Source organism: Carassius gibelio, chromosome A23, assembly GCF_023724105.1.
Source record: "Carassius gibelio isolate Cgi1373 ecotype wild population from Czech Republic chromosome A23, carGib1.2-hapl.c, whole genome shotgun sequence".
Lineage (NCBI taxonomy): Eukaryota > Metazoa > Chordata > Actinopteri > Cypriniformes > Cyprinidae > Carassius > Carassius gibelio.
The window spans coordinates 8,080,539-8,105,260 of record NC_068393.1 but is presented as its reverse complement, the minus strand read 5'-3'; the positions used below and the strand labels follow the sequence as shown (position 1 = coordinate 8,105,260).

The 24,722-nt window shown below is 39.7% G+C and overlaps 1 protein-coding gene across 4 annotated transcripts in view; it reads right to left on the bottom strand.

Annotated features, from left to right (window-relative positions):
- Positions 1-24,416, bottom strand: part of LOC127944563 (zinc finger and BTB domain-containing protein 46-like) — an 88,223-nt gene extending 63,807 nt beyond the window's left edge. Inside the window, exons 1-2 of one of the 4 annotated variants that reach the window (XM_052540583.1) lie at positions 24,158-24,416; positions 336-1,337 (exon numbers count right to left, since the gene is read on the bottom strand). In XM_052540583.1, coding sequence (XP_052396543.1) covers positions 336-1,302 — 967 coding nt within the window. In that variant the 5' untranslated portion in view covers positions 1,303-1,337; positions 24,158-24,416. The other 3 variants (XM_052540585.1, XM_052540584.1, XM_052540586.1) reach the window with 3 other exon arrangements.
- Positions 24,417-24,722: the final 306 nt, after the last annotated feature.

Below are 24,722 nucleotides of genomic sequence, written 5' to 3'. Positions count from 1 at the left end.
CCTTGGGGTCTCTGGTTATGGAGGGCCACTCTCCTGCAGAGTTTAGCTCCATCCCAAATCAAACATAGCTGAAATATCTAACCAAAGTATTCAGAGTTACTAATAAATTAAGTGTGCTTGATTAGAGAAAGAGCTAAACTCTGCAGGACAGTGGCTTTTCATAACCGGAGTTGCCCATTTTTTGCACTATACAGTAGGGAAGTATGAATATTCATTCTGTTCTGCAAGACCAAACATCCTCTGATGAAAGGTCAACAGTCTGCCCAATGAAGTTGCAAAATGTTTCCCAGTTACATAATGTGATATGTTGACACCATAAAATATAGTAATCCTACCTGAAATGTCCTGGTTGCCGTAGCTCCAGCCAGGATTGGAGACCATGGATGGCAGCGGCGATGCCGTCCGACTGTCCCCTTCATTCTGTTGGGTTATGTGCCTGACTGTGTCCTTGTTCTTGCGGTTTTTCCTGCGGCCTGAGCCTGGAGGTTGCCAGCCCCCCTCTCCTCGTCCACTATGCTCTCCAGGCATGCCTTGTGCCCCTCGGCCAGCCCCATCTTGCAGATTGGAGGGGGAGACCTGCTCCTCTTTGACCTGGACAGAACGGTAATCAGTAGGCCACAAGGGCTGCAAACAAGCATCCTCCTGGCTCTCATGGCTTTTGGGTTCCTGGTCCTCTTTGCCATAGTTGCTACCGCCTTCGTGGCAGCTAGCGATGGCTGAATCTCCAGATGAGTTGGCCGGGCTGGTGCGTCTGGCCAACCACGGCGAGGAACTGCGGGCCGAAATCATGGACGCCAGTGCCTCCGAGGCTCCACCCACACCAGGCCCAGTCCCACCTCCCATAGAGCTCGCCACGTTGCCCATCTCAATATCCGCAAGTTCGTCTGAAAGCTCGGAGCGAATGCTGATGTCTAACGCTGCCTTGATGAAGCCGTGACACGCCTGCACTATGTCGGTCATCTGCAGATAGCTGGCAGCCGACATCACTTCAATCACATTCTTGCTAGTGAGCGCCAAGTGGGCGGAGTACATGAAGTCAAGGATGGTCTTGAAGCCTTGAGCTGTGACGATGTCCAGGTGCGTGATGGTGGCCTGCTGCTCCGAGCCCTTCTTCACCTGGCAGTAAAGTGTTTTGAAGTAGCGGCTGCTGCCCAGCAACACGTTCTTGTGCGCCTTGAAGATCTTGCCCTCCACGATCACACATACGTCGCACAGGATGCCGTGCTGCCGCTGCTCGTTCAGCTCCCGCAGGAGCTGCCGGTAGTGCGACGTGATCTCCATGTCTTCCTTCCGGTTATTCATTGGACTAACGGGTGGCTGCTTCTTCTGAACAGAGTCTAAAGGAGGACAACACACAATACACAAACCCTGGTTAGTAAAGTTGCTGGAGATGCAAGAAACAGACCACAAGTTCCTGCATAAAGAGAGAATAGCTATGTCTGGAACAAAATACCAGCTTACACTAATAGTAGGCTACTGTGAAACAGCGGACATTATTAAACAATTAATAATGCCATTTTAAAAAGTAGTATGCAATAATAAATTGTTGTCACATATTATGACCATATGCGTGCCATCCAGTTATTATTATCAATGAAACTATTATTTTGCATTTTGCAATTTAAGACTTAAGGAAATGTACTTCAAAAGTTAAGCTTAACGGGACATTATTTTTGTCATAAAGAGAAAATCATTTTGACTTGTGAAAGCAAAAATGCATACATTAACTTGCAATGGATGTGCCAGTCTCTGGAGGGTTTTAGGGAAAAAATACGAAGGTCATATTTTTGTTAAGACATTTATATTCAATTAAAACAACTGTATTGTTTGATATGTAAAGTTGTTTAAACTGGGTTATTTTCTGCTGTAATCAACAAATTCTGTTTTGATTGAGCTTGTGTTGACAGATCCAACAAACAACAGCTACCAGCTGCCAGGTAATTTGTCACATTAGAAATGTTACGTCAAATTGAGTGCATTACATTGGGAGATACAGTACTGTGCACAGTGTTTTATGTTGTTTGTTGCCCATTTGGGCAATCCTGGTATTCTATAAATACTGTGCACAGTAGACATACTACATACTGCAGATATAGAACAGTAATGTTATTAAACCAATCCAAACACAGCCAATGACTGAACAGGAGGCTCAGATTAATACAGTACAAGTAAAATGTGTTTAACTGTCATAAAAATAACATCATGATGCAATTCATAAAAAAAAATATTTTTGGGGGTGAACTGCAATCCGGGTAATTTTTGACCGTTTTTGAGAGATTTTCCCCATGCTTCCCCCACCATCCTAGCTGAGTGTGTCGTGTGTTTATATTTTCTCTCTCTCTTTCTCCTCTGGACCCATTCAAGAACAATGCATTGCCTCATCTAGCTCTCCTCCCCCCTCTCTATCTTAATGATTATAGCAGAGATGCTCAGGTGTTCACTGTTCAACCCTTTAATCATGATGTTTTTCTCTGTTCGCTTTATAAGCTGCCAAATAAAATCACCCAGCGAGTGTGTAAAGTACTTTAACACAATCATCGCCTCTCCTCTTCTCACTTTTCTCTTTTTTTGTTACTAAATTGTTTCATTTAATTACCATTTTGTGAGTTAGTTGAATAATAAAGTGGAAAATGGAGCTGCCAAACAGATAATTCATTTTTAGTGAGGAAAGGTGATGGCTGTAGCCCAGCAGACAACCAGCCACAAGCCATCAGAGCTGGCCAATGCGTGTCACCTACTTCAGAATGGCATTTTAGTGACATTTAGTGCTTAAATGACTTTTTACGGAGATAGAAGACCTTAGTAATAACAATTCAAAGCTACGGTCAATTTCTTCTTTCAGGTTTTGTGCTCGTAGGTGTCTTTTATGAAGACAGGTTTTCAGTGATGAGTGAGAATTTCTAGATTTTAATGCTGCGCTCCATGAAAAAGCAATCCTTCACTTGATTTAATATCAATCTTAAGATTCTTCGAAATGCAAAAGAGGTTACCAGCAATGTCAGGGACTGTCAATAGTCACACTACTAAACCATTTTAAAGTTGTTTACATGCAATCTCTGCCTGTAGAACGTAGTTTTTTGTTTATTAAATATATGGTATAATGTGATAATGCTGTCAGCTATAATAAAAGTGAAGTAGTCTCAGCTCAATGTTTAACCATTTTTAAGTATTTAACCAAATCTATTTCACACAATTCGACAGATTTCCCCCCTAAAGGGTTGCAAAAAATAGTCTGCAGATTCCTGGGCCTCCAAGGGTCTAAAAGCGTTAAATTGGGGGGAAAAACATTCAAACTATTATTCTTTTTTACAATTACTGTGCATAATGGCTGTAGCCTGCAATGCATCCAAAACACCGTTACCAATTTAATAATGTCATGTTCAAACTAGTAAAGACATTTTGAGTAATTTCTGAGAAGTCGGTGTAACAAGCAACACTATTGCTTTTATACAACACATCGGCAACTTTTCTTTTAGACACAATATTGCCAGTTACTTTGTCTGTTTTTTCTGCGCAATCAGCTAAGTGAATGATTCACTGACTCATACATGAAGACTTGTTGCTACCTATTGGCATATTGATGCAATCTGCAAACACTAATTTAGCGTAATTTAGGAAAAATTTGACATTACATCACTTACCGGTGGTTCCTCTGCAGTGAATGGGTGCTGTAAAAATGAGAGTTTAAATAGCTGATAAAATCATCACAATAATCCAAAAGTAATCCAGATAACTCCAGGCCATTAAAGGAGTAGTTCACTTTCAGAATAAAAGTTTCCTGATAATTAACTCATGTCATCTATGTAAGTTGTTCATATCTTTCTTTCCTCAGTCAAAAATAAATTTATGTTTTTGAGAAAACATTCCAGGATTTTTTTTCCATATAGTGGAATTCAATGGAACCCAACAGGCTGAAGGTCAAGATTCAGTTTCAGTTTCAGTGCAGTTTCAAGGGGCTCTACACAACCCCATCTGAGGAAAAAGGGTCTTATCTAGCTAAACGGTTATTTTCTTAAAAAAAAAAAACACACAAATGCTTGTCTTGTCTTAAAATGGATTTATTTCTTAAAAAACACATATTTTTTCACTTCACAAACTGTAATTATTGGACTGGAGTGGCGTGGATTACTTGTGAATTAGTGTGATGTTTTTATCAGCTGTTTGGACTCTCCTTCTCCAAATATCTCCCATTCTAGTCTAAAGAAGAAACAAACACATCTACATGTACATCTTGGATTGCTTGAGGGTGAGAATTCTCAGCAAAGGTTAACTTTTGGGTGAACTATTCCTTTAATGGTCATAAAAATATGCTTTAAAACTTCTTTGTGAAAATGTGATTCCTTGTTTTGCTTTTTCTTTGGATTTTAGAATTAAACATTATCCAGTCTTTGTAAGGTTCACCCATAAACTGATTCATGAGTAGATGTCTGAACTAGCATTTCTTACTAATCACTGACACTCACTGAGATGCAACTTCCTACATGAAGATGCACCGACATTGTCACACATACACACCGATATCCCCAGTAGGCTACTCCTCCCTACTAGCATCCTCTATGAGCAGCACAGAAGCCATCCTGGTTGGGGCTAAATCACAGGGACGTGGAGTGTTACCAAATGGGGCCATGATTTGTTTTGTGAGCGTTCCGGCTGTCAGCTCGCATCTGCCTGACTGCATCATGACAGCTTCCGTTCACTATAGTGACAGCAGCGTTTGCTGCGGGGCCGGCACACTTCAGGTCATGTTTAGGAAAGTTCCTCTCAACCTGATGGCTTGTAAGATCAAATCAATCTTCTGCCTCTCCCATGTCCACTTGTACAAATACACCTTTCTTGGAAGACTGAAAGAAGAAGAGAATGACAGTGACAAGTGACTTTTTCCCCCCTATTTAATAGTTTTAAGTTAGCCTCCAACTGCTTTGCTTGAGGCTTTTTTTTTATTTGATTGCTATAATGCAGTCATTCTGCAGTGCACTTCATTGATGTCTGGATTCGTGAACCAATCGTTCAATTTAAATGTTTCTTCTTAGTGAACCGGTTGAACCAGTTCATCAAATCGAACTGAATCATTTGAAACGGTTCGCTTCTCTAATATGCATTAATCCACAAATGACTTAAGCTGCTAACTTTTTTAACGTGACTGACACTCCCTCTGAGTTCAAACAAACCAATATCCCGGAGTAATTCATTTACTCAAACAGTACACTTACTGAACTGCTGTGAAGACCGAACTGAAGATGAACACCGAGCCGAGCCAGATGATGAACGAACACGTCCACTGCTGGAGCAGTTCTCGTTCTCGAGTCAAGAACCGGTTGCTTCGGTTTTCAGAACACCAGTACACTCAACCAAAAACCTTTTTTTTCAGACACGTCCGATTTGAGAACCAATGAACTGATGATACTGCGCATGCGTGTAATTTTTCAAGTATTTTGTTAAACATCGGAAAGTGTGATAAAATAACTTTTATTTTACTTTTTTTTTTTTTTTTTAGATGAATGTTTCTAATCTGTATATTGTACATAATGTATAGGCCAAAGGGTTTTTTCAGGGAAGTTGGACAATAATTAAAACTCTAAAGACTCTATGTTTAATAGGAATAAGGGATGATTTATGAAATATCTGTACTGTATTTATAGTTAATGATGTTTGTAGTAAACAGAACATGAACATGAGTAGAGCAGCTGATGATACTGAACTGCAGCACGTGCCGGTTAGAGCGATTCTCATTTTCGAGTCAAGAACCATTTGCATCGGTTTTCGGATCAACAGTACACTGAACTGAAAACCGTTTCTGTCAGATGCGTCCGATTCGAGAACCGAGGAGCTGATAATACTGCGCATGCGTGACACACAGAGCGTCTGAACCGAACTGATTCTTTTGGTGATTGATTCTGAACTGATTCTGTACTAGTAATGTTATGAGCGCAATACCCGTATTTCGAGGGCTTGGATGAAGGGCAGTCTGGCGAAATGTAAGTTCATTTAATAACATATACATCGCAATGGATTATGTTTAGTAAGAGGATCATGGTTTCTGCGCTGATGACACCTAATTTATTTACTTTATATCTTCAAGACTAAAATCCTCGTAAGCACATTATTGCTGTTACTCGATTTCGGTGCGTTGTTGCAAAACTTAATTGTAAACATTTCATGAATATGAGGTTTTTAACTGACTAAAGTTGATTACTGACTTTATATATTTGAATGTTTGATAGACGCGACGCCATTACATCATCGGCAATGACGTCATTACGTAGAGCGTAAAAGAACCGCTGAACCGTTTTTTCAAACGGTTTATTGAATCGAACCGTCTGAAAGAACCGGTTCGTGGAAAAAGAATCGAACTTCCCATCACTAACAACAACTGAGCAATGTTGTTAATTTAAAGGGACAGGTCACCCAAAAACGTGATTCCACCTTTAAGTTCCACTTAAGAAAGAACATTCAAACTTTTTTGGAACAACATACCCTTTCAGAAAAAAACTGGGGTGGAACCTTTTCAAATTGTAAACCTTTGTATATCTTAAAGGTACATATTAGCACTTAAATGGTACCATCTTAGCACTTAAATGGTGCAATTTAGCACCTTTTGAAAGGGTACCACCCTAGTGGCTTTTGCCTTTTTTTTCTGAGAGTGTAAAGGTGACAGAATTGTTGTATGAACTATCCCTTTAACATCAGAGAGTCTTTTCATCTATTCCCTTTTAACCCCCAAGACCAATTTATTTTTCACTGACAATGAGAAGTAACAGCTCAGTAAATAATGGCACTTTGCACCCCAGACTCCCCAAATTAGTCAGTTCTTTTCATGTGACAACTCAGAACTACTTCAACTGTACAACCAACAATGAATATTAATATCTCTTCGTTGGCCGACTGAGTTACATGACAATCTGGGCAATCAAGTGCAACACAACAATAAACATAAACAACACAATTGACAGACGTGTAACCAGGCTAAACACTGAATGAGACAGAGTGCAGTCGGACTAATCAGATTTTCTGCTTCACTGGAACAAGAAGCATCTGAAGCTTGTTAGACAAAATGAAAGAGTGTTAAAAGAGAAATGCATAATAGACAGCAGGTTCACATAACCTTGGTGAACCATATGGTGCGCAAGTGCAAGACCATTTTTTACATTTTATATTGTGGGAAAGGCTATATGCAAGAGCAATACTTTGTGATGTTAAACAGCCATCGAAGCCCATTGCATTAACCAACTAATTAAAGAGTTAAAATTAATACATGCCTTTGTTTTACAAGTGAAACGAGACATTAAATGTCAAAATAGTGTAGGGCGTGTCTTGATTTGACTGGATAGCAAAAAGTGGTCTTGATGTGACTGGTGAAATAATGTGCACAGATTTCATTCACAACATGACCAAAAACTTAATAGGGTCAATTTTGATGTTGACTTAAAAAAAAAAAAAATGCTCTCCAAAAGTAGGCTGATGGCTTTAAATGAAGCTCTCTGACTGCATTCAATTACAGTGAAATGGTCAGAAATTGTCCCTTTGAAACTACATCATCTAACAGTGTTGTTCAGATGATTATACATGATTGGAAGCAATTGCTTTAATAAGGGTTGATAACCACTATCCATCAATGTTTCAGCACCAGGAGCACAACATCATGATATTATCTACCCTGCATTACATCGCAGCTACTGAGTTCACAGTTAGCCTAACTGCAGCCCAGCTTTCGTCTGTACCAAAATAGAAGGTGTAAGAAGTTGTAGTAGTAAGGTTAAGGTTAGGGTTAGGCCTGTAATGGGATTGGAGGGAAGAAGTGTGCAAAGAATGGAGGCCAGAGCAGCCTAAGAGTCCAAGGATAGAGTGTTAAAGAGTGCCAACACCGCTTACAGTTCCTGTCACCCGCAAACACTCAGATCTGGAGTGACTGGGTTCCTCCGGCCAAGTAAACACACACACACACACACACACACACACACACTTTAACATGAACACTCATGCATATACTTCTATGTATGCTCTTCCTTATTTTTGTTGAGGTGGTTCTGATGTTCTTGGAGGGGATGGGGGAAAGATGGCCAACTTTCTTTCTTTTTCTTTTCGTTTCTGTTCATGATGGTGGGAAGGCTAGTCGTGACATACGAGGAGGTGGCAGAAATGGGAAGATGGAGACAGCGAGCGCTCAGAGGGTGTAAGTCATGTATGCGTCAGTGTGTTTCTCAGGAAGCCAGTCATTTTAAACCACTCAACTGGACATCAGGGCCATTATCCGAGGGGTTAATCCCCAATTTCACAGAGCTGGCAACAGGCAAAGTGGAACAAAAAGGGTGCAGGCCTTTAAAAAACAAATAGCAGAAACAGTATCCAACATGCGAAAAACCCCTTCTTTTTTTTCAGAGTTCATGAAAGTTTTATGAGGGCTTCACGAAGCTCAGCTGCTGCATTTTAAGTCATAAAACAGCTAAATTTAATCAGGCAAAGACTACCAGCATACCCTTAAATTGGCTTTACAGCTGGTGGTAAAATCATTAATTGACTGAACAAACTGCTGTTTAAATGTGGTCTGACTGAGACAAAAAAAATAAGTAAATGACTCATTAAACAAGAAGTACTGGTTTAAAAGATTAGCCAAATAAAACAAAAGAGAAAATGAGGATTAAGCACAGTTAAATACGGTTACGGGTGCTACGCTGGGGTATCTTTTAAATCATGATAAAAATGCAGTGTTACGACAAATATAGAGATAAATGAGCTGAGGATAAAAGGTGGATGCATTTAGTCTCACTACTTATAACTATTAGGGTAGCAGTATAAATAGCCAAGCAATTTATGAGAAGAAAAAGTGTTTTGGCTTTGATACACTCCATTGACAAGACAGTTACAGCTATTTATAATATTAATTATTAAGATATCAGCACAACATGCATTGCTCATAAGTACTCATAGGGTCTGAATACTTAGGACCATGTGATATTTCAGTTTTTCTTTTTTAATAAATGTGCAAAAATATCAACAATTCTGTGTTTTTCTGTCAATATGGGGTGCTGTGTCTACATTAATGAGAGAAAAAATGAACTTAAATGATTTTAGCAAATGGCTGCAATATAACAAAGAGTTAAATATTTAAGAGGGTCTAAATAGTTTCCGTACCAACTGTATGTTAAAATATAAATATATATTAAAACACATAAACCAAAGATGATCTGTATTAGTAACAAGGTCTATACAATGCACCAATGTTTAATATTAATGAAAGTTTGAAACCATAATGGAAAATGATAATGATAAAAGTACCAAGTTTGATTACTTCACTCTCAAAGCAAGCTAAATGGAAGTGAGTTACGATATGTTCTCTGGCACAATCTGTTCTAGGTACAGAAGGATTAATAGATAAATAACATGGGGGACATGGGGAAATATATTTGACTGCAGCAAGAGCGACTTAACGTCTCAGATACTTTATGTGCTGCCATTTTGCTGGTGTTTTCAGCATATAAATGTTGAATATAATCAGGACTACCAGTCAATTCAACATTTAATTAAATTCTATAATATGCTGATCTATTATTCAACATTATTGCCGTTACTTGCATGTATGAATATTTGCTAAGATGAGCTCCAAAATGAAGATGATTAAAAGAAAGTGTTTTTTGTGGCATGCAAAAGCACTGAAAGAAAAGTCTTTATATACATTATTGTTTAAAAGCTTTATATATATATATATATATATATATATATATATATATATATATATATATATATATATATATATATATATATATATACACTTTTATTCAGCAGAAATCCATTAAATGGATCAAAAGTGACAGTAAGGACTTTTATATTACAAAAGATTTGTATTTTAAATAAATGCCGTACGTTTGAACTTTCACCACAGAATCCTGATTTTGTTTATAATTGTTTCCACAGATATATGAAGCAGCACAACTCTTTTCAACACTGATAATAATAAGAAATGTTTCTTGAGCATCAAAACAACAGATTCTGATTTCTGAAGATCATGTGACACTGAAGACTGGAGGAATGATGCTGGAAATCCGGCTTTGCATCACAGGAATCCATTACATTTTAAGATATATATTAAAAGAGAAAACATTTTAGAAAAATAAATACATTAATAAAATAATGAGAACAAGAACATTTTGGATTTGTTAAGCCAAGATCCCAGAGTTCTCTCTGTGAGCGGACCCTATATCTCCTAATAGACTGAGCAGCTCTATCTCAGCGTCTGTCTTTAGGCAAGACTCCAGCTGGCCCAGGTGACAAGAGCCTGTCACACCACCGAGAATGTGACGAGAGCGGATCTAAAAGGCTTTGAGAGTCTTAACCCCACCCGGCTCAGCACCTCTCTCTCCCCCCCACCCGCGTCCTCCTTTACCTCCTCTTGAGCATTAAGCCGGAGCAGTGAAGGTGAGTCCGTGCTGAAACGCTGGATAGGTCAGAGTGTCGGGAGAGTGGTGTGAAACAGGGACAGAAGAGAGACTGGAGTGTTTACCGGTTCACATCAAGGCCTCGTCCCGCCGTGCTCTCTGCTAAACCGAGGTCCTGCAAGGTCCTACCCTGGACTTCTCAATGAGACTTTGCCCTGAGCTCACCTGCTAAAACTTAGCGGAGAGTTTCAGGTATTCCCTCTCACGCTAACGGCAAGTTTTGGCCTCTTAACTTCTCCACGTTCACACGGGACTCGACAGCTTTTTCGTCATTCCATCATCTAGAATCATTGTTATTATCAAAATAACAGTAATAATAGAAACATTCACAACTGCCACATGTACATTAAACTCTTGCATTCGCTGGGAATCAAACCCAATTCCTTGGTGCTAGTGCCAGGCTTTACTGTTTGAACAGCAAGAACTAAAACAGCATTAAATTATTTTCATAAAACAGATATTTTAAGTGTTTGGATGTTAGATAATAGGAAATGTGACAATATTAATATGTCATATACATAAGTTTTTGCCACCAAATTCAGTTTGCACTACTTGCCATAATTCATATGACTCGCTGTTACTTCTACAGCAGAAGAACCGGTATGATTGACAATTACGCACACTCTATAAAGTTTGGATTTGGCTGGACATTCCAGAGAGGTTTTAAAGTCAACGTGGCAAAATACAAACTCGCGAGATCTTTTTTTTCCATTTTGGAAATGAAGGTAGAGCTACTTTTGATCTGTACTCCCATGCAAACTCATAAGCACACGAAGGCCTTATCGCTACTCTTTAGTAATGCTCTGGCACACTTTCCCCAAATGCCGGGTGAACATTTCCATTGATCTACACCTCGAAGAACTGCGACAAACTCCCTCGGAAGGTATGCTGGCAATGCCTGTGTGTTACAGAAACACTGCATTCATTAGTCTCTTTATAATCACAGAATCAGCCCATAACACATCGGCTTCACTAATGCCTTTTCCCTTTAAAAATAGCCTCTTTTTCCTTTAACCAATGAAAATGCAGTGGAAAGTGTTAAGGCCAGGCAAAAAGTAGTTAACCTGTTAACCCTTAAAACCGTACCTGGCAGAGGCACTTCTTGCAGCGTGATGCTATCTGGCCTCTGTCCTCCATCTTTCTCTCCCTCCTTCCCTCCCTCTTTCCTTCTGTCCTAGTGTATTTCTGGGCTATTCACTGCCTCAGAGGCCCTGAAGCCAGCCGTGTCTCCAGTGGAGGCTCCCTCTTCGACAACCCAGGGCTTAGCCTAAATTCTCTCGCTATTAAAAGCTGTGAAATGCAAATAATGAAACATCTCATTACCACTGTAGGAAAATGAAAAGAGAAAATGGTAGAGGGGGAGAGAGAGAGAGAGAGAGAGAGAGAGGGGAGGTTAACGGGAGATAACCTGACAGAGTGGCTTTTGTTTCATGAGAGTTGGCGTTACGGAGGGAGTCAAGATTGGATTTGCCAGTAAAATAAACAGGGGTGGGTCCTGGAGAACTGTTCTGGGGTGACTTACGGTCGTAGCTTGAGGACACACACACAAGCGTGCCGGGAACTAACTGTCCATACAGGGTTACGCTTAAAACACCATATACATTCAGTGTTCAAAGTGGGTTTGGGGAGAAGGGTGAGAGTCCCTCTGTGTGGGGTCCTGGTTGTCACATATCCTCTCCCATTACTGGCAACAAGGCCATGGAGGGGGGAATCACACCTGCCAAGAACATGTCCACATGTCCAGGTCATATTTCACCCCACAATGAAGAAAAAAAAATTGTATACTCATATATATAAATGTTGTATCTCATGAATATTCATAACAATTATAATACTTTATAAAACTTATGTATTTGTGTTCTAACTTTTAAGAGTATTGATTATTTATAACACCATCTGCTTTTACATTTATAATGGACGATATCATCATGTCTTGACATATGTGACAGGTTTATTTAAGACCTGCACAGTTTCTTATCTTGTGAGTGGTTAGGTGTTGAGTGTTATTTAAGTATTTCCTGTGAGGCTGACGTTAATTTTGCCTGGAGCTAGTTAATACTTTCAAATGCAAAAATAGACCCAAATAATCAAACTGATATAACAATAAAAATAGTTACAACTAAAGCAAATGTGTAACATTACAAATTCATCTGATCTGATATCTGATCTCATGGTTGTTTGAGAAACTTTATTAACATTAACATTATTATTATTATTATTATTATTATTATTATAAGTGGTCTTTGTCAGCTTTAAGTAAAGTAACATTAGTAACATGGCAAGATTTATAATACATTATAAGAGACTTGTAATACATTATAGTTATGAGAAATATAATCCATTGTAACTTAAGTAAATGAAACATGTTCATTGTGTTATAAAATCATTATATTCTTAAAAGCTATAACCACAAATACGTAAATATTATAACACATTAAAACTGTTATTATGAATATTTATGAGATGATGCAACATATACGTTTTTTTTTTTTTTTTTTTTTTATAATGCATTATGCATTTGTTACAATGCCTTAAGAATACCTTTGTAACGTATTATAAATACGGGTGTCATAGAAAGTGTTACCGAACTTTAAAACAAGATACATTTACTTGTGAAGCAAAACTACATAAGGGCCTGGTTTCACAGACAGGGCTTAGACTAACTAATTAATTAAGGTACAAAATAATATCTTAAGATCCCACACTATTTTGCGTTTCAAGTAAATACATTTTGTTTTAAGAATGATTTTATACTGGACAACAAGCCGAGACAAATTTCTGACTGATTTCAAGAAAATGAGTTTGTGCGGTGTAGTCTTCACATAGACACCTGCTTGGATAGCGTCGGCGATGTGTGTTGTGACACTGCAAACAGGAGAACTGCAAGGGTTTTTTAAATTGAATGAATTCACTTGTGTGTCTTCATCTGACCATCCTCGCTGAGGGACTATTAAGAGCTGGGTTGAGAGGTTGATGACGAGCCTCGTTACTGAGTGGGAGTCAAATTCCAGCACGATCTCCACCTCTTCCTTCTCTTTTGCTGTCTTTCATTCTCCCACTTATTTCTTCTTCTTTTTTTATGAGTGTACACTTGCACCCCCCCCCCCCCCACACACACACACACACACGCACACAGTCATCATTTCAAGTCCACCAAATGTTGCGCCGATGACTCCCTGAAGCTCGGCTGCCGCTCCTCACGAATCGACGACTCATCTTTAACACCTTCCTGGAGCTCGCGCCATGAGAGGTGTCACAACAAACCGGCGTTGTCACGCTGCACTGTGCCACAGCGTTCCTGTAAGCACACACTCCTGTGCACACACACACACACCAACACACCATGCTGTGACAAGCCATTATCACAACAGGAAGGCTCATCACCGCCAGATCAGGTCCACGAATGCTAACTTCACACAATGATTCGCTAAATGTTGCATTTCATTTTTAAACAATAATAAAAAAAAAAATTGTGTTGCACTTTTCAAGGTTTTATGCAGTCGTAATTAAATTTTTCGGGATGGACCAATGTTCATCCTTTCATCCACTTATTAAAAAGGCTGTATATATAAGGTATATAACACACACACACACACCCATCCAGAACGATAGATAGAATGACAGATAAAATGATACACAGAATGATAGATAGACAGTCAGAAAGAAGTACAGACTGATAGATAGATAGATAGATAGATAGATAGATAGATAGATAGATAGATAGATAGATAGATAGATAGAATGCTTACTCTCAAATTCTCTTTCTCTAAGGATTTCTTCAAAATGACATTTAACAGGCTTTTAAAATTCCAAAATTAAAACTAACACACGCACGCACACACACACACAAACACACACGCACACACGCACGCACAAACTCAAACATGTCCTGGCATGAGGTGTCTGTCAGGAAGCTAATTGTCATAATCAGGAACACTGGCTCCTGTCAGTGACTCAGAGAGAAATAGAGAGAAAGAGAGAGAAAGAGAGAAAGAGAGAAAGCGAGAGAGGTGCAGGTGGACAGAAAGGAGGGGGTGTTTGTAGCGTGACTGCTGGGCTGTCAACAAAACATTGGCATGCTTCTGAAAGCCATCCGTACTGGATAACCCCTAACTAACAGCTCGCCAAAAACTAAACTGACAGGGACAGAACAGGAGGGGGTGGCAGAGAATGGAGACAGATACACGGTGAAAGAAAGAAATCACAGAGAGGAACGCGGCATCACCTCAAAGATTATTAATGATCTGTTGCCCCTCTTCAAATCTCTGATCAGGATATTAAAAAAAGACCATTTCTTGATCTATTTTCTTTATACTGTAGGTGTGTGATTTCTCTGCAACTAACTCCATAAAATTACACTTCAGAGAAGATTCCTGAACACTCTCCTGTCTGCCATTGGTCGGAGAAACATAGCCCCGCCCCCAACTCATGTCATTGGTTGAGCTGATGCTCAAACAAACAGTGCAATGTTTTGAAATCAGCTTAGAGCTGCAGTGTTTATGCTTTCCTGGGGAATTAACTTACAAATGCCTTCATTATACTTGACTGTATATTAAGACAAGTTATTTCAACATCCAAAAGATTACATACTTCTCAAGTCCTTCACTAGCAACTATTGTGAGCAGCAGACAAGGAAAAAGCACTGGGAAAACACTTCATAAAGTGTTTGTAAAAACTGTTCGAGTGGTTACGGCATTGACTGGTTAGGATCTAACAGGTTGTGCTAACCAGCTTAACTAGAACTAGTCTGCACTTCCACTGATAATTAATAGAGCTCAACATTGAGGATTTTTCATTAAAAAAAAAAAAATATTGACCGTTGTCACTAATACCAACCTTAATTTTATTTTTTTATCAACATCATTTATGTGCCAGGACTTAGGAAACATATTTACATTTTTCATTTAGACTTAAATTTTCTTCACCAAAAATTATTGAATAAATAAATAAATTGGACGAGGTGTTTAAATTTAGGATTAAATATTTAAATCAGTATAAAATCTTTTTTTTTTTTTTGCAAAACATTTCTAAAGATAAAACAATATCAATTTACATCAATTGTTAAATCAAGCATATTTTTATCCAGCTATTGGCTAATTATTTTTCTTGTTCGAAGAATTAATTTCATTAAATATTAATCAATTTATGATTAAACTTAAACTTACAAAATAAAACAGAAACATTTTTCTTTTTAAGTAAACATATCTTGTTTTAGGAATGGTCCTAAATGTATCTTTACCAGTGAGCTCTATACTGACTTGTTTCTGTCACACAGGGGCATTTTCACACCTCCGTCTTCTCTCTGCTGAGGACTGGGGGGAGAAAATGAAGAGGAACACAACTGTGGCTATACTTAGTCGGTTTGACAATTTGTAATCACAACATGAGAAAAGAAAAACAAGTGAGCGACAGAGCAAGAAAAGAAAGAGAGAGAGAACGAGAGTCCACTATATCCGTGATCGTGTGGGTCGTACAAGTCTTACAACAGATTTAAAGGCATTTTATATTAACCCATAAAACACTATGCATCAACTTCCTCAAGGATGATATGACCCTACTAAATAATTCATCATCTGTAAGAGCTTCTTTTGTTTCACGTCTGATAATCAAGTTCAGCTTAACAATAGCCAGTGTTTTTACCCAGGCTTGTGTTGCCATGGTAACCACGAGTGTGTCCAAGAGTCGACCCTGTCACCAGACGCTTCGCTCCTGTCCCGTACTGTCCGTTTGTCACAGGACGCTCTGAATGGCAGCGAATGGCTCAGGTGTGACATGCTGAACCGCAGAGGCTAACGGTGCTCGATTAATAACGGCTGAGACATGCGTCCGATGTATAAGCTGCAGCACGCTGCGTGCGTGGAGGAATAGCAGGGCTAGCGTGTTGCTCTGGTGATCACCGCCCACCTCACAAACCTAATTTTAAAGAAAGTCACACATTCCCACGTTGTGAGGTGGCGGTATCGAGTGTCCAACCAACACTTTCTCTGATCAACCCCTTGGGTGGGACGGGAGGGGGAGAGGGCCTTCATTTCTTTCCTTTCTTCTCATTTCGTTTAATGAAAGTAAAAAGGCCCATAAAATACTGTGATGGCACCTTAAGGTGCTATTATATAAAAAATTATAGCTATATATATATATATATATATATATATATATATAATATATATATTTTTTCTTTTTTTCTTTTTTTTTGTGTGTGTGCAAATGATGAAGTCAGTGGGGGCTGCCAGGAGGTCTGAAAATCTCAGAAAGAATAGAATAGAATAGAATAGAATAGAATAGAATAGAATAGAATAGAATAAAGTAGAATAGAAGCTCACTAGAAAATTCAGAAGAATAAACATTTATTTTTGGACTTTATTTTATTAGATTTATGATTACAACTAGAAAATACAATTAAAAATTAAAAACCTCAATTCAGTCTTCTATAGCTGTTATTTTAAAGTAAACAGATCTTGTTTAAGGCATGTGCAGATATTTTTATTGAAAAACAAGCTTTTAAAAAATACTGATTAAGAAGTGGTAGTACCTTCTGACCCTAAACTTTCTCATTTCATCCTATAAAAATAAAAAGGCCCATAAAAATACTGTGATGGCACCTTGTGATTTAACCACAAATACATACAAAATAATTTTTTCAAATTATGATTTTTGAGGGTGCTAGGAGGTCTGGTCTTCTATTCAGAATAGAATAGAAAAGAAAAGAAAAGAAAAGAATAGAATAGAATAGAATGATTTGACTAAACCCTAAAGTATTCACAAGCTAGCCCCTTCTTCCCTAACAACTGCAACCTATTTAATCTAGGAAGAAAAGGGAAATGGGGCTACTGAGGGCACACCTGTACCATTTCCAACACCCTTTTTTAGGACTAACACACTGGATTGGTAAGGGCTAGAAAGCAGTTCCGGTGATCAGGGAGTCGAGCATGAAGGACACATAACTGACTCACATCGTCCATCAAAGTGACTACATGGGTTTCGCTGTACATTATTCAGACTGCAATTGTTGTGTATTGTCACAGTGGGCAAATCCAAGTTGCAATTGAAGCACTTTGACAACTAACAAGACAGAGAAAAATGAAAGCGAAAATCGTCAGTTCACGCAACACGCCAGAGTACGAAGGCAGGATCCTGCCCGCGCAATCGCTTCCATCACATTTGAGAGTTTCCCTTATGAGACACTTATCTGTCCGCCACAAATGTACCTCTTCACCGTGATGAATATTTCATGTTCTGATGGCACTTTTAAGACAGAACTAATTAACGGAAACTAGTTGATCTGGCATACGTTAAATCAGTTCAATTAAAAGCATGCAGACAAACGCTACACGCTAATAGCAAGAGCAGAGGAATAATTGTATGTTGAGGGGGAAGTGCTGAATGTTAAACAGGGCCTGTTAACGGCACTTTAGCACTTGGCGATGAACTCCTCTCAGGATCACACCGACCCTTGATAATGGACTAATGCAGATTGGCACATCACACAATGCATTTGAATAAAACAGAGACCTGACATACAGTATCTACTGCCTGCTAAGCGATGAGGCAGTGCAGATCTGATAGACTGTGACAATGCACACTGAATTAAATCCAGTTGGGGATTTGGGAACATGAGCCATGAGCAACACAAACTCAAACCAACTTTGACTTTGGGTTTGGGAATTTTCAAAGCTCGCATTTAGACACAGCTCTACCGTCGAAGGTCTTGAAGAAAGGAAACCTTCGCCCTAACAATGATTGCAATGGCTTTCTGAGATTCACAAGCGAGGAGGAAAAGAGTTCTGTGGTATTGTGGGGTAAATGTGTTAGCGCTGGGAGTGTCTCCACCCTCCCTTAATGGTTAGCTCTTGGCAGACAAGATGGGATGAAAAAAGTATAGAGACAGACTAAACCATCTTCTGAAAAATAAACAGAGCTTTTTAGAGAAAAGTGGTATGGAAAGTGGACAACAGACGGTCCACGGAATCACCTGAGGCTTTCCTGTCTAAAACTGAGCGCTTAAATAAACCTCTTTTCCTTGTTTGCTCTATTGTTTTGGTCGTATCTCAATTGCTACTACTCGACACAAATGGTTTTCACTGAAGAGCACATGGAGATTTTCTAAATTTGTTAAAATACATCCTTATATCCGAACTTAATATGCAGATACAGCTGTAAGGAAGCCATTTTTAGGTTGATTTCCTTGAAAAGTATAACACTACGTCTGTGTGGTACTTTCAAAACACTTCTGTTTGTCTGAACGTCTCGACCAGACCGGCACAGCAACATTGACAGTTTGTCCAAACAATGGAACATCAGGGGTGTGAAAATAATTAGAAAATCATTTTTGTAATTCTGGTTGGCACAGAAATTACACACTTCGGGCTCCTCCTGCTCCTCAGGCGTTTCTCTATAAATGATCCTCGAGACAATTTCAAAAACTGTGATTTCAAGCTGTTTTGCCATGTAAAAATCATAGACGGTTGATTACTGGCTCAGTTAAATACAGGGGTTTGTTAACATCCTTAAACCTAATTGGGAACTGTGGTAATTGTGATGCTTGAATTGGCATTCACCACACTATATTGGAGTTTTATCATGAGTGTACTACAAGTGGGCTACAATTAAATGCCCAACAAATCTGTTGTAAACCAAAATACTACATATCATCGCAAAACTAACCAGCTGAAAAGTGTAAAGTCTGAAAAAGTAACTTTAACCACGTCAAATACCTTGAATGCGTGAAAGCATGCAAAGAATCTGTTGGGATGAATGAATATTGTGCTGTATCATTATGCGTGTATATAAACGCTAGACTTGTTTCATAATCAGGGTTGCCAAGTCCGCAGTTTTCCTAATGATCTGGACTACTATTAACTGTAGCCACAGGTAGAAATATAAGACAAGCACCAAGAAAGAGAAGACTTCGCATCAGAACAAGACCTTTACAAATAATTCAAAATGAAGAATTACCTCCCACAAGGGATTTTGTTCAATACTAAGGTATGCTATTTATTTAAACAGACTTTGCAAGATCTGGCAACCCTGATCACACTTGTTAAAAATCAAATCAAATAAAGATGCCTTGTGCTAAAAGAGAGAGTTCAGCAGCAGAATTGAATCTCTCAATCTGAGTGTGACGTCACATTTGTCACACTGACAAATGTGTGACACTACTGATGGAGAAACGGTAGTAACTGTCACAAGTACATGCCAGTGAGTTTCATATTTCATAACTGAACACTAGCATTCAGAGCTCAGCAGGGATGTGCATTAGATAAAGTCTACTCAGTTTAAAACCTTATTCACCATGTTTAAGGGGCTGAAGAGGATGAATACGAGTATGGTTTTAACTGGTGAGGGTTAGCATAGCTCCCCGTGTGTAAACATCCTGTATTTAAGACCACGCGTGGTCAGAAAGTAAGCCAGAAACGACAGGGGCGAGGGTGTTGTATACAAGTTTGTGAGTGTGTGTGTTTGTTACTTTTTAAACCGAAAAGCAGGACTGGAATATGCTACGATTTAAGAACCGCCAAGCTGGACTGAATTTCACCAGTAGACAGGGGGGGGAAAAAAGAGAGAATTACCGATTATACAAGATGGACAGTCCAAGAGAGCGCAATGAGAAAAAGAAGAGGGGAAAAAAACACAGAAACAAAAACCTCACAACCACATCCTCTTTTTCAGCCTAGGAGTGTAAAGCCCACTGCTAAGCGCTTGCCCAGGGTACGCTATCTCATTTCCAGGGGCTTTTTTTTTTCCGCTTGGTTTCTCCCCCAGGGCTTTCCACACAGCCTGAGAGCCCCCACTGAAATATTCACAAGGCACCTGAGGACACAGGTCTTTGTGGGGCAGTTCCAGGGAGGTCGTCTCCGATTTAACCCACACACCGAGCGCCTAATCTAGGGGGATGAACACATCTAAGTGGCTGATGAGCACAGCTGTCACTCTATACACACACACACACACACGCAGGCCTCTAAACAGCTCTAGGGAGTGAAGCACACCTGTATGCATCTCCGCTCACACAAAAGAACTCCTAGCATGTTGTTAAGGGACGAGTTTGGTTGCACATCTGGTGTGAGGTTGTAAAAATGAAATAAAAAATTGAAACGCAACAATTGTGTTTTGAACAGTCATGTTTGTGTTCAGCTTTAAATATTGATGCGAGGCTTCATACGAGACACGTACTCTACAGATGTTTAATGTACAGTATTTATGAGTGTGTTTCTAAGCTGATGAATAGAATATCAGGCTTTGTGCGGTCTTTAAAGTGAGGGGGAGAAGCCGGTCCCCAGTGCTGGAGCAGGTTCATGCTTTCTAACCTGTTACCCACACAACACAGCCCACAGCCCGGGGAGAGCAGCCATCTTCCATACACTCCACCCACACACACACACATACACACTCAGCTGTGTGTCGTGTCACCCCCCACATCAGCACCCGTTCTCCACCACACACACACACTCATGGCCAGTTGAACTACCCCCTCTTTATCTGTTTCTCTATCCCTCTGCACCATCAGCCACCTCCTCCCCCATATCGTGCCTTTCTGTGCAAATGTTCAGATTAACAAACGCAACCACCCTGAATAAACACAGCACTGCACTTTCTTGTCCAACTAACTGCCTGAACCTCCCTCAAGATACACTCACACATCCACAAACATGTTAAACATGTATGCTTAAACATTATAGCAGTACAAATAATTCAAACAAACTCCAACATTGTGGATTTTCCCACATAAAATGGAAAATATATATTAAGTATAGGAAACTTGAACTTAAGGCGCTGACATGCGTAACTCACCACAATAAAATAAAATATGTGGTTAAATACAAGTACAGTTCTTTTGTTATTGCGCTTTATACATTGTTTCAAAGCAACTTAATGCTCTATTGTGCTTGATTTAATGTACCATCTACGTCGTTGAGCTCTTTAATCATTCACATTTTTTCATAGGACTCAATGTAATGCCGTACCAGGTGCGCTACAGAGTAAGTTTACTATATCAAAAAGTCATGTAGAGCTTATTATGTGATGCAAATGTCACAATTATCAGTTTGCACTATTGTAAAAGTGTTTTGAGGTCATAACATAGTATTGTGTAAGGAACCATGTTAAATAATCATTAAAGCACCTGTAATAATAATTTGTGTGAAAAGGAATAAAAGTTATTGGAGTTTTACTGCCACTAGTGTTCATTTCCTATGCCTTAGTTAAATTATTCTTAAAACAGTAGAGCCAACAGTAGAGTTTAACTTGTGTTTAATATTCTTTAAACAGCTTATTAAGTGATGAGTGAGGGCAGGTATGATATTTCGACTTCATTAAAGCAGTTCCTAGAGCACAGTGCTATCTTTACTCTTATTTCGGCCCCTCTCTTCCCTTTACCCCACGCAGTAGGAACCAGCTCCCCTCCCCTGCTTTCTGTTGACACAATAGAGCCACACCTGTGTGGAAGTCAATATGCTTAGAGGACCAGAGCCCCCCTCCTGCCTCAAATGTTCTCCCACTTATACACACACACACACACACACACACACACACACACGGATTCTCCATGAAACAAAAACACCTGGACATGACCCTGACACACAACACCAACACTGCCCTCTAGAATGAGAGCTCTTGCTAAAGAATAGGCTACACAAATACTGTGTGTACATCGCGCTCAATGGGAATCAAGGCCCTGGAGACGTTCGCACCATGCTTTACCAGACGAGCTCCAGGAATCACTATACTTTCATCTGCAAGAATAAGAGTTAGATAGTGCTTCTCATTATAATTATGTGGAGTATCTACACACTTTCTAGTCACGTGAAAAGAATGAAAGCAAAGAAGAGACCCCATTTTAGTGCTTAATAACAGATTGAAACTATCAGAGAAATGAACAAATAAAATGACCGCATGAGAATATAACAAATAACAAGTCCAGTACATGCAGTCATTAAATGATTCTAGGCTACCTTAAAATTACTGTTTTCTATCCCAGGAGAGACAGAGAGAGAGAGAGAGAGAGAGAGAGAGACAGAGAGAGAGAGAGAGAGAGAGAGGTCAGGTTGTTCTGCTACAACAGACACCTGCCAGCAACGTCAGGCACGCACGCACACACACACACACACACACACACACACACACACACACACTACTAACATCAAGACACATAAAAATCTGTATATCTACAATAGTATAAATATTGCCATTGGCATGTTAATTAACTCATTATTCAAAAACTAAGGTCATGAGGGTCAGAGAGGAGGAGAAAACCTATAAAGTGATTGGCAAAGGATGCTGTCATGTTTCCACTGGCTTCATTCTGTGTAGATGGGCAAGAGGACAGTTCCTTACATAACCACATCTTCTGCTCAACTGACTCATATTTGCTCTGTGGACAGTTACAATGCAATAAATACATGAATGTAATTTTAAAAAGCGTGACTATTAAAATCATTTACGTCCTTATGTGTGGTAATATGAATAACCGTGTATATTATATTAAGTTGAATAACCGTGGCTAATTTCATACTTAAATGCGCTGATTAGTAACATTTATGATTTTTAACCGTCTGGATTCGACATATTCGCCTGTACAGTCACAAATATTTCCAACTGACCAATCAGAATCGGGTGCACCTGTAGCAAACAAGAGCCAGCACGCCGCGAACAGGCGTCATTATAATCAATAGAGAGTGTTATATTCTTTTGACAGGCGCGCTGAATGATACATTGTGGCGCGTAACGCTCGACTCAAATGTATCAATTCAGAGACGCGCGTTCGAATTCATTGTTGACGTTTATGTGTAAACCCGCTGATGTTCCGCCGTCGGCGAGTCAAACAAGTGGGGTCGCTCCCCTTAAAACCAACCCGTGAGCGAGGAGAAAATGGAGGAAGACGGAACTGACCAGCTTTAAGGGGGCAGACGGGGGAAAAACGAGACAATAACCCGAGGGGCAGCGCTTGTGTCACCTAACGCTTCCCTCAGCGAACACCCGAATATACTCCGCTCCCCTCAAGTTGACGGAAGTGTTAGGCGCCAAGTCCATGGATTCAATTATGCAGGGCATAAAATAATAAAAAGTGAGTAAAAAATAAATAAAACCCCACTTCCCTTTTTCTGGTAGTAGGTTTAGGGTGTTGACGCAGCAGAAATTTCCAGCTGGAGAAATTCCCCTTTTGGAGGTTAAATGAGGGGAGGAGAGTGTGGGGTTAAACCATTGACTGCCAAAGCTGAGCTTTTCATTTAAATACCACCACCACATGCACTGACCCCCAAACGATATGATGTTAGGATTAAAACTTACGGCAAATGCTATAATATAAATAGTATTAAGCTCCTTATGGTGAAATATGAAGTAACGCGCGTTCAAAAGGTTGACAAGACAAAAAGGAAAGTCTCCCATCACTCCAATAAAACTCTATCCTGAATAAATGACTGCACATCTGACAGCTGTTCGCAGCGCGTGCATCATCTGTCATGAACATGTTCTCACCTGGAGACGTCAAACAGGTTGCTGTCACGCAGTCTACTCCAGTGACGTGTAAAAGAACACAAACGCACCGGCATCGGGGAAACTCGCAACTTACCTGAATACCTGTGCTGAGGCGCGAGCTCATGACTCTGTCATACATCCAGATAGATATCAAGTCGAGTATGATTGTAAAAGCGCTGAGACTGAAGCCTGTGCGGTGGTCAGGAGGGAGGAAGTGCTGTTAGAGAGAGTGTGGAAAGGTGAGAGAGGCATACCTGTTAACCCATGAGTTCTGGGTGCGCGAGATGTCGATGCGTCGGAGCTCCAGTATTTCGCTCGTGGCAGGTTTGAGAGAGTGAGCACGTCAACAATGTCAGCAGTCAGCTGGGAGACGCGTGTGTGTCGGTCAGTGTAATTCCCCTGCTCGCTGTCTCCCTCTCTCCACGCTCGTCTTTTTCTATGATTCTCCCTCCCCTGCCTTTCCGTGTCTCGGTATCAGGAACCAGCCTCCCCCTCTGTCTCTCTCTCTCTCTCTCTCTCTCCACTGAGAGTCAAATACAGGAAATGAGGCAACATAAACGCTCGCATTCACCATCAAACCCTGACCCTGGACAGCTCCAGCTGAACTCATACAGCTATGAAGCCTCCAGGTCAGCTGAATGTACAGAGGGCAACACCTTGTTAATAAAGATGCTTAGCGTACCAATAAGACAGGTGGAAAACGGGTGTATTAATTTCAACATTGTTTTTTAATCAATGTTTGTCTTTTGTTTTAACTAGTTCGCTTAAAAAGTCTATACACACACACACACACACACGTGTGAGTGAGTGTATGCATGC